The sequence below is a fragment of the Oncorhynchus mykiss genome, chromosome 6 (genome assembly GCF_057628025.1).
Source record: "Oncorhynchus mykiss isolate SJ-2025 chromosome 6, ASM5762802v1, whole genome shotgun sequence".
Taxonomy (NCBI): domain Eukaryota; kingdom Metazoa; phylum Chordata; class Actinopteri; order Salmoniformes; family Salmonidae; genus Oncorhynchus; species Oncorhynchus mykiss.
The window spans coordinates 48,345,520-48,362,221 of NC_143027.1; the positions used below are offsets into that span (position 1 = coordinate 48,345,520).

General features: G+C 46.3%; 1 protein-coding gene across 1 annotated transcript; it reads right to left on the minus strand.

The window, feature by feature from the left end:
- Nucleotides 1–1,518: 1,518 nt before the first annotated feature.
- Nucleotides 1,519–16,431, minus strand: LOC118965033 (uncharacterized). The gene is made up of 10 exons (XM_090239435.1): nt 16,116–16,431; nt 15,883–15,989; nt 6,842–6,946; nt 6,621–6,687; nt 6,257–6,410; nt 5,936–5,972; nt 5,518–5,828; nt 2,079–5,094; nt 1,816–1,897; nt 1,519–1,637 (listed from the first exon to the last, which is right to left on the minus strand). Exons 1-10 carry the CDS (start codon nt 16,429–16,431, stop codon nt 1,519–1,521), a joined length of 4,314 nt encoding a protein of 1,437 aa, XP_090095561.1.
- Nucleotides 16,432–16,702: the final 271 nt, after the last annotated feature.

Sequence of the window (16,702 nt, forward strand, 5' to 3'; positions counted from 1 at the left end):
CCAACATCACTACTCTGGACGGCTCTGACTTAGAATACGTGGACAACAACAAATACCTAGGTGTCTGGTTAGACTGTAAACTCTCCTTCCAGACCCACATCAAACATCTCCAATCCAAAGTTAAATCTAGAATTGGCTTCCTATTTCGCAACAAAGCATCCTTCACTCATGCTGCCAAACATACCCTTGTAAAACTGACCACCCTACCAATCATCGACTTTGGCGATGTCATTTACAAAATAGCCTCCAATACCCTACTCAACAAATTGGATGCAGTCTATCACAGTGCAATCCGTTTTGTCACCAAAGCCCCATATACTACCCATCATTGCGACCTGTACGCTCTCATTGGCTGGCCCTCGCTTCATACTCGTCGCCAAACCCACTGGCTCCATGTCATCTACAAGACCCTGCTAGGTAAAGTCCCCCCTTATCTCAGCTCGCTGGTCACCATAGCATCACCCACCTGTAGCACGCGCTCCAGCAGGTATATCTCTCTGGTCACCCCCAAAACCAATTCTTTCTTTGGCCACCTCTCCTTCCAGTTCTCTGCTGCCAATGACTGGAACGAACTACAAAAATCTCTGAAACTGGAAACATTTATCTCCCTCACTAGCTTTAAGCACCAACTGTCAGAGCAGCTCACAGATTACTGCACCTGTACATAGCCCACCTATAATTTAGCCCAATCAACTACCTCTTTCCCTACTGTATTTATTTTATTTTATTTATTTATTTAGCTCCTTTGCACCCCATTATTTTTTACTTCTACTTTGCACATTCTTCCACTGCAAATCTACCATTCCAGTGTTTTACTTGCTATATTGTATTTGCCACCATGGCCTTTTTTTGCCTTTACCTCCCTTATCTCACCTTATTTGCTCACATCGTATATAGACTTGTTTATACTGTATTATTGACTGTATGTTTGTTTTACTCCATGTGTAACTCTGTGTCGTTGTATGTGTCGAACTGCTTTGCTTTATCTTGGCCAGGTCGCAATTGTAAATGAGAACTTGTTCTCAACTTGCCTACCTGGTTAAATAAAGGTGAAATAAAAAATATAGAAAAAAAATATAGAAAGCATCTCAGAGGGTTGATCTAGCTGCAGATAGCTAATTCTCCTCTATGTGTTTTTCTTATTTACAATGACAGCTTAGGAACAGTGGGTTAACTACCTTGTTCAGGAACAGAACGACATATTTTTACATGGCCAGCTCAGGGATCTGACCTAGCAACCTTTCGGTTACTGGCCCAATGCTCTAACCACAAGGCTACCTGACGCCCTATGTCCTGCCAACTCAAAAGCTGAACAATAAATGTGTAACCAAGGGGGAACTAGTGCATTTCTCTGAGAAAATCTGCTTCAGTATTATCAATCTTCCAAAACACTTGAAATTCTTGTAAAATCATTGGCATTTATTTGATCAAATAGACTTTGAAAGGTTAGACATGCAGAAATTCCTCTTGTCAAAAGTCTTGCTGTTACAAAAGTAGTTCTTCATGCAGCGTAACAGGTTACAGGTTCTTCTTGGTGAAGCGCCAGAATGGCTTCATCATTGCTGAAAAGACCCTGACAATCAAGGATCGTTTTTTGACACGCTGAGATATGGAGGGAGAAACCTCTCCAACTGGAGCTAGAAACACAAGAGAAATGGATGGGGTAAGAGAGAGAGAGAGAGAGAGAGAGAGAGAGAGATGCAGTATAGTAACGTTGAAAAATAACAGCGCTATGAGTTTGGTAGGCATTCCTATGTTTCTAACACACACCTAAACAAAACTACAAGCTATAGCAGAGCTCTAAAACATCCTTACCTATGCAATGTCCATCAGTAGAGGGAATCTCAGTCTGGTCCTGGACTGAATGGCAGTCCTTTTTGTTTCCTCTCTTGGAACGCTAACAAAGAAAGGTAAAGAAAATGGTACAGAGAATAAATAAATGGAACACTTCTGAATCCAAGGCAACAATTTAGTGGTGAATAAAAAATATTTATTTCATGTATTTGTCTTATCATAGCCACATCGATAACATCAGCACCTAACTGGAACAAAAAACAAATGCTAACTCCCTGCTATACCTTGAAGTTGATCCTGAGTTTGGTCATTGAAAAGCAAAGGAAGCTCCTTCTTGCTTTCTGCTCAGCCCCCCTCTCAGCCTGGTCTGATGCGTTTGTTGCAGCAGAAGCTGGTCTTGACGCCTCCTTGCATCCCTGTACCAGCTGCTGGGTCAAGGACTTTACCAGGACTCTGTCAAATGCAGGGTCCTGGGAGGACATAGCTGCTTGCAGGGTGTAATAAGAGCCAAACTCCTCCATGAGGTTTTTATGTACACCTCTGAACACCCTTTGGATGTTCAGGTTCTGGGAATATGCCTGTGTCCTGGATAATCTGGATGCAGCACAGAACTCAGACAGGACTTGTCTGATGAGTTGCTGAGATGTTTCTGTCAGATCTGCTGCCTGTTGGGAGGGTCCACCTAGGGCTGAGGGTCTGATCTCCGATAGCAACCTTATCACCAGTATGGTGACAAAACAGATGCCATCATCTTTGCTGGAGTCCATCAAGTACTGCAGTGGGAATGCAGTGGCACTGCTGATGTCCGGGATGATTAAGAGCTCCCTCAGATGGCCAGAGCTGCTGGGGATACACACCTCCTTCTCTTCAATGTCAATCCCCTCTCCCTTTGGTACCAAAGAGGTTCCCTTGCTGGTAAAATACGGAGAGGAGGATCGAAAAGAGACTTTAGCACTCGGTGGTCGGCTGCTGTCAGTCATTGGACTGTTACGATGCAGGGGTTCATCTGTGTGTGCCATCATCTTTGTCTTTAGGTCACTTGTAGAAATCTCTGGCATTTTAGAGTCCCTGGTGTCGATGCAGGAGCTCCTGACGATGGGGCAGGTCAGATCAAAAGGCACTTCGTCAGGGATGGGAGTGCCAGGGAGGTTGATCTCTAACTCACACTCTGACCTAGGACCCTTTGAAGAGCTGGACAAGGAACTACGACCATTTAAAGAAGTGGATAAAGATGAACAGGCTCGAGGGATGTCTTGGCAGACTTGTTCACTGTCATCCTCACTTTTCTCAATCTCCTTCAGCATAGTTCCTACCATATCATTGATCTGAAGGAGCTCCCTGGAATCCTTCATTCGCCCGAAGTTTGAGATTTCACTCTGGATAGCAACCAGGATTTCCCCAAGGGTCTCTTTGGAAGAAGCCATTTCTGTCCTTTCGGATTCGGATGGCTTCAGCCCTGTGAAGAAATCCTTAAGTGTGTTCTTCATACTGACGCAGATGTTCTTAGCTGTTGACCAAAGCTTCTCCTCTGATATTTTAACACTCAATTCAGTATAATCCAGTTGGGAGCCCCCGTGGGAGCACTGTGAAACTCTCCCACTTCTTTCCAGTAGCACAGTGTCAGTGGACTCATTTTTCTGGAAAATAGTCACCATTCCTTTGACAAAGGTTTCCACTAATCCAGAGGCTGTATTCTGAGAGGACATGGAGGACATGGATTCTGAAAGGACATGGATCTCTGATGGTGAGCTAGATGATAAGCCAGCCTGCAGACTTTTCTGAAGACCAGTATGGCTGATCTGTGTGATAAAGGAATGACTGGATCTCATCAGCACTTTACTCACTGCCTCTTCTGCCTGAGTCTGAAAGTCATTGCTAGAGAGCTTCTTAATGCTCTGAATCAGACTAGTTGAGGACTCTGTCAGAATCACACTCTCTTCTGAGCTCAGTTGAGAATACTGAGTACTCACGCTCAAGTCTTCATTGGGTGAGGGTGACTGGGAAATAGTATAGTCATCAAGCTTTGATAGGACACCATCAACAAACCAACAAGCCTCTAGGGACTCATCAGATGAACTGACAACGGCTAAGGATTTACTCTCCACTTTTGATAACTCTGACTTGTAGATGGAAAAAACACTGCTAAGAACTTCTTGAGTACTGGTATCCAGATTGGAGAGACAGAGAGCTGGTATTGGTTGGCTCTCTCTGGGAACTCTACTGTGTTCGGTGCTGGGTAACTGGACCTCAACAGTTGAAACAGTTGCCTTTTCCAGGGTGTCTGAAGACTCCCGAAGAGAAGCATCCTTTGCCACACCTTCTTCTCGAGCGGCTAGAGTTAAAAGGTCCCTCAGCTTTGCTCGTATACGGCCATAGAGTGTGCCGGCTAGAGAGAAGGTTATCTTCTGTGAAGACCCTGTTTTGTGGTCATTTACAGGAACTGGCCAATCAACTGCTTCACATGTGTCTTCAAATGATGCTATCGTCTCCATGCCTCCCACAAATGCCTTAACAATCACTGTGGCAGTGGAGGTTACAGATGTCAGGGCTGTGCAGCTGGTATTCAGCGGGGCTTCAGTAAGGCTAGGAGCAGCACTAGAAGGCCTAGAGGAAGGAGCCATGCCAGAAGAGCTGCTGACTTTCCTTGTAAGGATGGTGCTCACCGCCTTCAGGGCTTTAGACTGAAAGTCGGGGCTAGAGAGGGTCTGAATCTTTCTGGCCACCACACTGGTAGAGGATCCAGTCTCTTTGAGAAAGTGAGTGGTCCCTTCCTTCCCAGATGGACACTCAACATCTAGGTCACATTGAAGATTGGTCAGAAATTTAGACCCCAAGATTGTCATCTTCTTGGCCAGATCCAATAGGATGTTGAAGTCCTGTGCCATTTTGTCCATTGTGCCGACAATGGCCTCCAGCACATCATCGGTCACAGGGTCCATGAGGGGCTCGATAAACCCTACCCACTCTGGCTCAGATGTTTGGCTCTGTAGCTCGGCCAGGATCTGAACCGAGGCTACCCGAATGACCTCCTTGCCTGCTGCTATGTCCTGACTGTCCATAGGGGGGCAACTCCCCGGGCTGGCCTGAATGGCCACTGAGAGGCCAGAGTTAAGCTGGTGTACCACCTCCCCCACGATAGCACAGCTCAACTCGGAGGAGCTGGAGGAGGTGGGGTTGGAGTGACCCTCAACCAGGGATATCAGAAGGCTCTCTTCCGTTACCCCAAAAAGAGCCTTCAGAGGCTCCTCCATGAGGGGAGCCTCTCTAGTTGCAGGCAAGCTCTGCAATGAGGTCTGGGACCTTGAAGATAAACACACAATCACCACTTAAGCCATGCAAATGTAACCAACTGTATCTAATCTGGGTCATTAGTGAGCCTGAAAACCAAATTAGAGCAATGATGGATTACTTCTCATACCACCGTAGTTCTAGAAGCCTAAAGCCAACTGACACGATTTTTTGCCTGATTTTTATGTTTATACGACATCAGAATATGATTATATCTGAAAGGCATGTACCTGATCTATTTATTCATAGATGACTTCATGGCTTACCCAGTTAAAAATGACTTTCACCTGGACCCCCCCCCCCCCCCCCCCCCCCCAGTGGCAACATTTCTGACCAGAACTTAAAACTACAAGGTGTGAATTCCAAGTTAATAATTTATGATAAGTATGGATCAGGTCTTGCAATTATTATGTTGAAATATTGCTGTGAACATACCTCTTAGGCGAACAGCATGGTGATGAGGTCCTGTGAGTGGATTTTTGGCGGCATCCTGCACTGCCATTCCTCCTCCTCTCCTTAGTCCAGTAGTTCATCTCACTGATCAGTAGCCTTTTCTCTCTCTCATCCAGACCGCCTAAGGAATCCTCAGACCCTGTCAGAGAGCACTGGGATTCTGGGGAGGTTGCCCCACTCCTCAGGTTCACCCCCATGATACGAGCTAGTGCTGGTAGGAGAATGCGGAGGGCTGTCTGGGTCACGACTTTAACAATCTTCAGACACAGCATGGAGAGCTGCTCGAATGTGAGCTATGGCCAACAAACAGAGTCATGTTTTTTTCAATCAAGCAATTCCATGACACCATTCCCTATATAGCGCACAACTTTTGACCAGAACCTTATGTGGAGAGACTTACATTATTTTTCATGCCCTGCTGAATCACTCTCCATTGGCTAGAGAAAAGAAAAGAAAGGAAACATATTTTACCTGCACACTGGTGTTGAGTTAGTGGAGTCACTAGATAGCCATGTCAGGGAAAATAAACGTGTTTTTATTTAAGCAATTAGCAAGTCCATGAGATATTTTGTTCTTGATTTACAGGAAGAGTTAGGTGTGTGGTTACAGTGATGTTAGGGTTAAGTGTAGTGTTTGAAATCCCATTTGTGGGTAGAAGGTGCACTATGACTATAAATTCAGAGTTGTTGTATGTGAGGTTGGAAAAAGACATGGGACTTGCTCATCAGTTAGACTCCTCAGGAAGGAGAGGAGGATTGGGGCACAGCATGTCCCAATCTTGAGAGAAGGCATTAGAGTCCTCTGAGCCTCCTTCTCCAGCTGCTCAATGATAGATCCCCTTTCCCGGAAACCACACCCGGGTGTCTGAGAAGACTCTGGGAAACCGCAAAGAGAAATCTAAAGTTGAATCTGAACTTGATCCCTAATTTCCTTCACCTTTAGGGATTTGATTGCACTGGACAGGTAAAAGCACATCTCTCTGCGGGCCTCCACTATATTGCTTTCACCTATATAGATACTATCTACTCAGATCGGTGCTGATGAATTTGAACACAACCTGCACCCAACATGAAGTAATCTCGGACCTGCACCAATGCTGCTGTCCTCCTCCACGGAAGTCTTCTTGGCACCGCCACTGGACTTACGTTTAGCCTACATGACAACAGATTATAGGTCTAATAGCAGATCTAAGGTCAGTGTAGCGTCTCCTCCTAATGCTTTAAGGCTAGGATTTAGTGATAGTAAACTAATCCTAGATCTGTGCCTAAGTAGGCAGAGCATGTGTAAAGGACAGCATATTTCTTACCTTGCCTCCTGTCCTTTTCTTGTTGGTCTCATGTGTCTCTGTTTCATCCTTCATGTTCTCCACGACTTTATTTTGGTCATCCGGGGGATCCTCCCATTTCACGCTCTGGTGGATAAATAAGAGGTCAATATCAGTGACTTTATGAAACAACTTATTCGCTCCTATTTTAAACAAAACGGCAATAGTGGTCAGATTTCAGGCCATGGATCAAACCAGTGAGACCTATTGCTGTGTTAGTGATATTGTTAGTAATTTCTCCTCTAAACTCACAATAGGCAAATGAACCATACCTTGCTGTCATCTGACATAATGAGTAGCTTATTGTTGTAGGCTGTTTAGAGGAAATACTAATACCTCCTTTGAAAAAACGTCAGTGAACCATCGGCAGACAACTGAAGTGAATATGAACGTCCTTGAATTATGCCAAAGCATTGTTGAATACTCGATTCCGATTGGCTGAAGCCAGAGCATTCTTCAAAGATGTCATACACACATGATGTCACAATTAGGCCTAAGTCTAATATCTATATGAATTGTCAATTTCATTAGAAAACAAATCAAAGCTTGTCAAAGTTTTGCTAAACGAAAATATGTCTAAGTGCACGTTTTTGCGTTTAATTTATGGTTTATCATGCATCGTCATTCATCACCATATACAAAAACGTAACTCGCTGCCATCCATTAGCTATAATTCTGAGGTTGTAAAGCTGCAAAACTAGGACGTGCAATAAATTATAACCACTTGCAGAATAATTTCAAATCAAAGACGTTCCGCTGCACAGAGCTGACACGTTTCTTGGCGTCAGGGGACAGTGCCATGGTGCTGAAATGTTTCGAGTCTGGGCAGCACCTGAGACCACGGCATGGTGCTGAAATGGAGCAGGGCTCAGTTCTATGGATATCTCATGCGGATTTTCCTGCTAGCCTATGTATAACGATACTATAATTACATTATTTTCATCCATCCGTCAACACAAATGGCATGTCAACGTTCCCCAAATAATAATGCAATGAAGCCAAGCCGAGATGTATGGTTCTTCATCCAGAGGACGAAGCACCACTGTATCATCTAAAACCTTCAGAGAGATCCCTTAAAACTGTAGTATAAATTCTCCACGGCTGTTATGGTAGCTAGGTTAATTTAGCGAGACATGGACAAATCCAACACATAGCGTTTCTACTGAGTCCTGCTTAGAGGTGACTGACCGTCATGTTGCTAGTTGTAATGACGCTTTTAAAACAAGAATAGTTATTTGTAATTGCTCTGGGAGCTAATTATTGCAGAGCCCAGCTACACATCCTGCTCGCTGGGCTCATTATGGACAGCCAATGAGCAGTTCAGGTGAAAAAGTCAGCCAGATCTGATCCCTATAACATACATGATACTAGGATCCTGTAGCAACCTGCCGGCCTGCACAATCCTCCATGGCACGAATGCTAACATCCCACAACAATTCCCCAATTGGAATTACTTGCCTAAACTTCCAATCATACTTATTTTCTAATATCAACCATAGTTTCTGCACTTAAGGCAGACTTGCCATTAGAACAAGATGGGATTAGGACAACTGTAAAGCTCATTAAACGTAGGCTAAAATGAACCTTACCTGGCTGTCGTCAGCCATTATGTGTAGCCCGTTAATTAAGGCTCTGCGCCTCTGATACTGCAACTGTAGCTGTTCTGTAACTGTTAAACTAGTCTAATCGTATCCGTTGGAAACTGGTCAGTGAACCGTCCTCAAACACAATGAACTGATGTCAATATGGACATGAACCTTCACATAAAGATATCAAATACATGACGTCAGATATGCCTAGAGGTATTGTTGACTTATCATAGTGTCACAGTACTTGCTGTTGACAGCCTACCCCGAAATCAAAAAGGAACATGGATTTTGTGAAATCTCTTGTGAATGTATCGGGAATGTTTTTACAATTATATAACTGCCTTCATTTTACTGGACACCATGAAGAGTAACTGCTGCAGCTAAAGGGGATCCACAATAAATACAAACCCAATGCACCATGTATCAACTTGTTTTGACATATCACATGGGATATGACAGTTCCTGATTCTGAGATACTGTAAATCAACAGACCTTGAGAGGAGATAAAACATCATCTGTTGATCTATTTCACAGGTTGCCATGCATGTGATAATGTTATGAACCACGTAAATATACATTGCCTAAGGCTGCAGTGCTATACTCCATGGAGACAGTGCTCAATGTTCATTTTACATGATGGATATATGCTACTCCATTTCATACAATCAATCATCAATCAATCAGTACAATTTATTTATAAAGCCCTTTTTACATCAGCAGATGTCACAAAATGCTTATTCCGACACCCAGCTTAAAACCTCAAATAGCATGCAATGCAGATTTAGAAGCACGGTGGCTAGGAAAAACTCTCTAGAAAAACAGGAACCTAGGAAGAAACCTAGAGAGGAACCAGGCTCTGAGGGGTGGCTAGTCCTCTTCTGGCTGTGCCGGTGGAGATTATAAGTGTACATGGCCAGATCGTAAGGCCAGATCGTTCTTCAAGTACTGTAGTTCAAACATTCTTCATAGATGACCAGCAGAGTCAACAAAATAATGTGGTTACAGAGGGTGCAACAGGTCAGCACCTCCGGAGTAATTGTCAGTTGGCTTTTCATAGCCGAACATTCAGAGGTCGAGACAAAAGGTGTGGTAGAGGGAGAGAGAGAGGTGGGGGAGAGGGAGAGAGAGAGCGAAGATCGAAACAGCAGGTCCATGACAAGGTATCACGTCTGGAGAACACACATGCCTCTTCATGTGATACATGATGTTTGGCTGTGCTAAGTGTTATCTTATGGGTTTGGTGATTGTTCTGTGTGAAGCCATATTCTGCATTGCATCATGGAATGTGATGTGAAATCCCTGGGCCTATGGCTGTTGAAGATACTCCACTGCACTGCCCTTCTCCCCCGATTGCTCAGTTTGGCCTGGCGGCCAGCTCTAGGAAGAGTCTTGGTGGTTCCAGACTTCTTCCGTTTAAGAATGATGGGGGCCACTGTGTCCTTGGGGACCTTCAATATTGCAGAAACGTTTTGGTACCCTTCACCAGATCTGTGTCTTGACACAATCATGTCTCTGAGCTCTGGACAATTCCTTCGACCTCATGGCTTGGTTTTTGCTCTGACAATTCAGAACTTTGGTCCCAGCTCTCTGCAGGTCATTCACTAGGTCCCCCCGTGAGGTTCTGGAATTTTTGCTCACCGTTCTTGTGATCATTTTGACCCCACGGGGTGAGATCTTGCGTGGAGCCCCAGATCGAGAGAGATTATCAGTGGTTTTGTATGCCTTCCATTTCTTCAAACCAAGCTGCTTACCTATTGCAGATTCACTCTTCCCAGCCTGGTGCAGGTCTACAATTTTGTTTCTGGTGTCCTTTGACAGCTCTTTGGTCTTGGCCATAGTGGAGTTTGGAATGTGACTGTTTGAGATTGTGGACAGGTGTCTTTTATACTGATAACAAGTTCAAACATTAATACAAACATTAATACAGGTAACGAGTGGAGGACAGAGGAGCCTCTTAAAGAAGAAGTTACAGGTCTGTGAAAGCCAGAAATCTTGCTTGTTTGTAGGTGACCAAATACTTATTTTCCACCATAATTTATGTATGTATGTATGTATGTATGTACACTGCTCAAAAAAAGAAAGGGATCACTAAAATAACACATCCTAGATCTGAATGAATGAAATATTCTTATGAAATACTTTTTTCTTTACATAGTTGAATGTGCTGACAACAAAATCACACAAAAATTATCAATGGAAATCAAATTTATCAACCCATGGAGGTCTGGATTTGGAGTCACACTCAAAATTAAAGTGGAAAACCACACTACAGGCTGATCCAACTTTGATGTAATGTCCTTAAAATAAGTCAAAATGAGGCTCAGTAGTGTGCCTGTATGACCTCCCTACAACGCCTGGGCATGCTCCTGATGAGGTGGCAGATGGTCTCCTGAGGGATCTCCTCCCAGTCCTGGACTAAAGCATCCGCCAACTCCTGGACAGTCTGTGATGTCCCAGATGTGCTCAATTGGATTCAGGTCTGGGGAACGGGCGGGCCAGTCCATAGCATCAATGCCTTCCGCTTGCAGGAACTGCTGACACACTCCAGCCACATGAGGTCTAGCATTGTCTTGCATTAGGAGGAACCCAGGGCCAACCGCACCAGCATATGGTCTCACAAGAGGTCTGAGGATCTCATCTCGGTACCTAATGGCAGTCAGGTTACCTTACATGGAGGGCTGTGCGCCCCCCCCCTCCCCCAAAGAAATGCCACCCCACACCCTGACTGACCCACCGCCAAACCGGTCATGCTGGAGGATGTTGCAGGCAGCAGAACGTTCTCCACGGTGTCTCCAGACTCTGTCACGTCTGTCACGTGCTCAGTGTGAACCTGCTTTCATCTGTGAAGAGCACAGGGCGCCAGTGGCGAATTTGCCAATCTTGGTGTTCTCTGGCAAATGCCAAACGTCCTGCACGGTGTTGGGCTGTAAGCACAACCCCCACCTGTGGACATCGGGCCCTCATACCACCCTCATGGAGTCTGTTTCTGACCGCTTGAGCAGACACATGCACATTTGTGGCCTGCTGGAGGTCAATTTGCAGGGCTCTGGCAGTGCTCCTCCTTGCACAAAGGCGGTGGTAGCGATCCTGCTGCTGGGTTGTTGCCCTCCTACGGCCTCCTCCACGTCTCCTGATGTACTGGCCTGTCTCCTGGTAGCGCATCCATGCTCTGGACACTACGCTGACAGACACAGCAAACCTTCTTGCCACAGCTCGCATTGATTTTTCCATCCTGGATGAGCTGCACTACCTGAGCCACTTGTGTGGGTTGTAGACTCCGTCTCATGCTACCACTAGAGTGAAAGCACCGCCAGCATTCAAAAGTGACCAAAACATCAGCCAGGAAGCATAGGAACTGAGAAGTGGTCTGTGGTCCCCACCTGCAGAACCACTCCTTTATTGGGGGTGTCTTGCTAATTGCCTATAATTTCCACGTGTTGTCTATTCCATTTGTACAACAGCATGTGAAATGTATTGTCAATCAGTGTTGCTTCCTAAGTGGACAGTTTGATTTCACAGAAGTGTGATTGACTTGGAGTTACATTGTGTTGTTTAAGTGTTCCCTTTATTTTTTTGAGCAGTGTATGTGTGTGTGTGTGTGTGTGTGTGTGTGTGTGTGTGTATGTATGTCCTCTCACTGTCAACTGCAATTATTTTCAGCAAACGTAACACGTGTAAATATTTGTACGAACATAAGATTCAAAAACTGAGACAAACTGAATAAGTTCCACAGATATGTGACGAACAAAAATTGAATAATGTGTCCCTGAACGAAATGAGAAAAATGAGAAAAAAAATCCAGAAAATCACATTGTAGGATTTTTTATGAATTTATTTGAAATTATCGTGGAAAAAAAGTATTTGGTCAATAACAAAAGTTTATCTCAATACTTTGTTATATACCCTTTGTTGGCATTGACAGAGGTCAAACGTTTTCTGTAAGTCTTCACAAGGTTTTCACACACTGTTGCTGGTATTTTGGCCCATTCCTCCATGCAGACCTCCTCCGTAGCAGTGATGTTTTGGGGCTGTTGCTGGGCAACACGGACTTTCAACTCCCTCCAAAGATTTTCTATGGGGTTGAGATCTGGAGACTGGCTAGGCCACTCCAGGACCTTGAAATGCTTCTTACGAAGCCACTCCTTCGTTGCCCGGGCGGTGTGTTTGGGATCATTGTCATACTGAAAGACCCAGCAACGTTTCATCTTCAATGCCCTTGCTGATGGAAGGAGGTTTTCACTCAAAATCTCACGATACATGGCCCCATTCATTCTCTCCTTTACACGGAGCACTCGTCCTGGTCCATTTGCAGAAAAACAGCCCCAAAGCATGATGTTTCCACCCCCATGCTTCACAGTAGGTATGGTGTTCTTTGGATGCAACTCAGCATTCTTTGTCCTCCAAACACGACGAGTTGAGTTTTTACCAAAAAGTTATATTTTGGTTTCATCTGACCATATGACATTCTCCCAATCTTCTTGTGGATCATCCAAATGCTCTCTAGCAAACTTCAGACGGGCCTGGACATGTACTGGCTTAAGCAGGGGGACACGTCTGGCACTGCAGGATTTGAGTCCCTGGCGGCGTAGTGTGTGGTAGGCTTTGTGTGTGTGTGTGTGTGTGTGTGTGTGTGTGTGTGTGTGTGTATGTATGTCCGCTCACTGTCAACTGCAATTATTTTCAGCAAACGTAACACGTGTAAATATTTGTATGAACATAAGATTCAAAAACTGAGACAAACTGAACAAGTTCCACAGATATGTGACGAACAGAAATTGAATAATGTGTCCCTGAACGAAAGGCGAAGGGCAAAATCAAAAGTAACAGTCAGTATCTGGTGTGGCCACCAGCAGCATTAAGTACTGCAGTGCATCTCCTCCTCATGGACTGCACCAGACTTGCCAGATATTCCTGTGAGATGTTACCCCACTCTTCCACCAAGGCACCTGCAAGATCCCAGACATTTCTAGGGGGGAATGGCCCTGTCCTCTCCATCCGATCCAACAGGTCCTAGACATGCTCAATGGGATTGAGATCCGGGCTCTTTGCTGGCCATGGCGAAACACTGACATTCCTGTCTTGTGGGAAATCAGCCATACTGCTCGTTCTGTGCGTGGTGGCATTGTCATGCTGCAGGGTCATGTCAGGATGAGCCTGCAGGAAGGGTACCACATGAGGGAGGAGGATGTCTTCCCTGTAACGCACAGCATTGAGATTGCCTGCAATGACAACAAGCTCAGTCCAATGATGCTGTGACACACCGCCCCAGCCCATGACGGACCCTCCAACTCAAATCGATCCCGCTGCAGAGTACAGGCCTCTAACGCTCCATCTTTCGACGATAAACGCAAATCCGACCATCACCCCTGGTGAGACAAAACCGCGACTCGTCAGTGAAGAACACTTTTTGCCAGTCCTGTCTGGTCCAGCGACGGTGGGTTTGTGCCCAGAGGTGACGTTGTTGCCGGTGATGTCTGGTGAGGACCTGCCTTTACAACAGGCCTACAAGCCCCCAGTCCAGCCTCTCTCAGCCTATTATTCAGTCTATTCAGTCTGAGCACTGATGGAGGGATTGTGCTTTCCTGGTGTAACTCGGGCAGTTGTTGTTGCCATCCTGTACCTGTCCTGCAGGTGTGATGTTCGCATGTACCGATGCGGGTGTTGTTACACGTGGTCTGTGCAGGTGTTACACGTGGTCTGCCACTGCGAGGACCATCAGCTGTCCGTCCTGTCTCCCTGTAGCGCTGTCTTCGGCGTCTCACACTACGAACATTGCAATTTATTGCCCTGGCCACATCTTCAGTCCTCATAACTCCTTGCAGCATGCCTAAGGCATGTTCACGCAGATGAGCAGGGACCCTGGGCATCTTTCTTTTGGTGATTTTCAGAGTCAGTAGAAAGGCCTCTTTAGTGTCCTAAGTTTTCATAATTGTGACCTGAATTGCCTACCATCTGTAAGCTGTTAGTGTCTTAACGACCATTCTACAGGTGCATGTTCATTGTTTGGCGCCCCGGATAAACCTCCGGTAGTAGTTGGCAAACTCTAAAAGTCAATGCACCTCCTTTACCTTGGTGGGAGTCGGCTAATTACGCACGGCTGCAACCCATACGGCATGACGAGGTACTCATAATGCCCTGAGGTGGTACTAAATGCCGTCTTACGCTCGTCTCCCTTCCGAATACACACCAGAGTGTACGCACTCCTGAGATCCAGTTTATTGAAGAAGCGAGCCCTGTGCATTGACTCAATCGCCATAGCAATAAGAGGTAGCGGGTAACTATACCTCACTGTGATTTTATTGAGACCTCGATAATCAATCCACGGGCACAAACCTCTATCCTTCTTCTTCACAAACAAGAAACTCAAGGAGACAGGTGAAATGGAATGAAATGTACCCCTGACGCAGGGATTCGGAGACATATGTCTCCATAGCCACCGTCTCCGCTTGCGACAGGGGATACACGTGACTCCTGGGAAGTGCAGCGTCAACCAGGAGATCTATCGCACAATCCCCCCGTCGATGGGGTGGTAATTGAGTCGCCTTCTTTTTACAGAAGGTGAGAGCCAAATCGGCCTGTTTCTGGGGGAATGCGCACTGTGGAGACCTGGTCTGGACTTTCCACCGTAGTAGCACCAACGGAAACCCCTAAACACCTACCTGAGCACTCTCTCGACCACCCCATGAGAGCCCTCTGTGGCCAAGAAACAGTGGGGTTATGACAAGCTAACCAGGGTAGGCCCAGCACCACGGAATACGCAGGAGATTCAATAAGAAAAAGACTCATCTTTTCCCTGTGACCCCCCTGCGTTACCATACTCAAAGGAGCGGTTGCCTCCCTGATAAACCCTGACCCTAATGGTCGACTATCTAAGGCATGAACGGGGAAAGGCATATGCACAGGAACAATGGGGATCCCTAAACTATGAGCTAATCCTTTATTAAGGAAATTCCCAGCCGCGCCTGAATCTACTAGCACCTTATGCTGGGAACGCGGGGAAAATTCAGAAAAAATAACAGAGATAAAGATATGTAAAACAGAGGGCTCTGGATGAGAATGGTGCCTACTCACCTGGGGTGACGCCAGATTGCCCTGCCTGCTACCTCGATTCCCAGAGGAACCAACCCGGCACCGACCAGCAGTGTGACCTCTGCGGCCACATATGGTGCACGAGAGAGAACCCCCTCCGGTCTCCCTGCGCTCCGCACCACCCAGCTACATGGGTATCGGAGAGGGTGTGCGGGAGGATGGAACAACCAGACCCCGATCTGGACGTCCGCGAGTAGCCAGCAGGTTGTCCAGCCGGATGGACAGGTCCACCAGCTGGTCGAAGGTGAGGGTGGTGTCTCTGCAGACCAGCTCCCGACGGAGGTCCTCACGTAGACTACAGCGGTAATGGTCGATCAGGGCCCTGTTGCTCCATCCAGCGCCGGCAGCCAGGGTCCTAAACTCCAGCGCAAACTTCTGTGGGCTCCTCATCTCCTGCCTCAGATGGTAGAGGCGCTCACCCGCCGCTCTGCCCTCGGGTGGGTGGTCGAATACTGTCCGGAAACAGCAGGTGAACTCCTCAAAATCGTCCAATGCCTCATCTCCCCCTCCACACACAGCGCTGGCCCACTCCAGGGCTTTCTCGGTGAGGCACGAGACGAGGGCGAAACTCTTCTCACGGTCCGATGGAGCTGGGTGGACCGTGGCCAGGTACATGCTTAGTTTTAGGAGGAAACCCTGGCATCCGGCAGAATCTCCGTCGTATCCCTGTGGTATGGATAGATGGATCCTGCTAGGTTCAGGTGGGAAAGGGGTGTTCAGGGTAGACCCCGGTTGTGCTGGTAGAGGCACTGGAAAAACTCCCTGTGTCTCCCAGCGGTCCATATTCTGGACAACGCGATCCATGGCTGCGCTCAGTTTGGAAATCATCGCCGTATGTTCCATGACGCGCTCCTCTACCTCCACGGCTGGGGTACCTTCTCCTGCTGACTTCATTTTGGTCAGAGATTCTATCACAGTTGTGTGTATAGGTGGCAGGGAAGTCAGGCGCAGGATAATTAAAACTTGGTGGAATGGAGTAGTTTAATAACTTAAAACACATAACTCCAAAACCATGAAATACAATGAAACAAAGTGGGTACAAGGACCCGTCGCGCACCAAATACAAAACACGAATCCCTGAACATAAAACAATCTCTGACAAAGACATGAGGGAAAACAGACGGTTAAATACACAATAGGTAATGAATGGGATTGAAACCAGGTG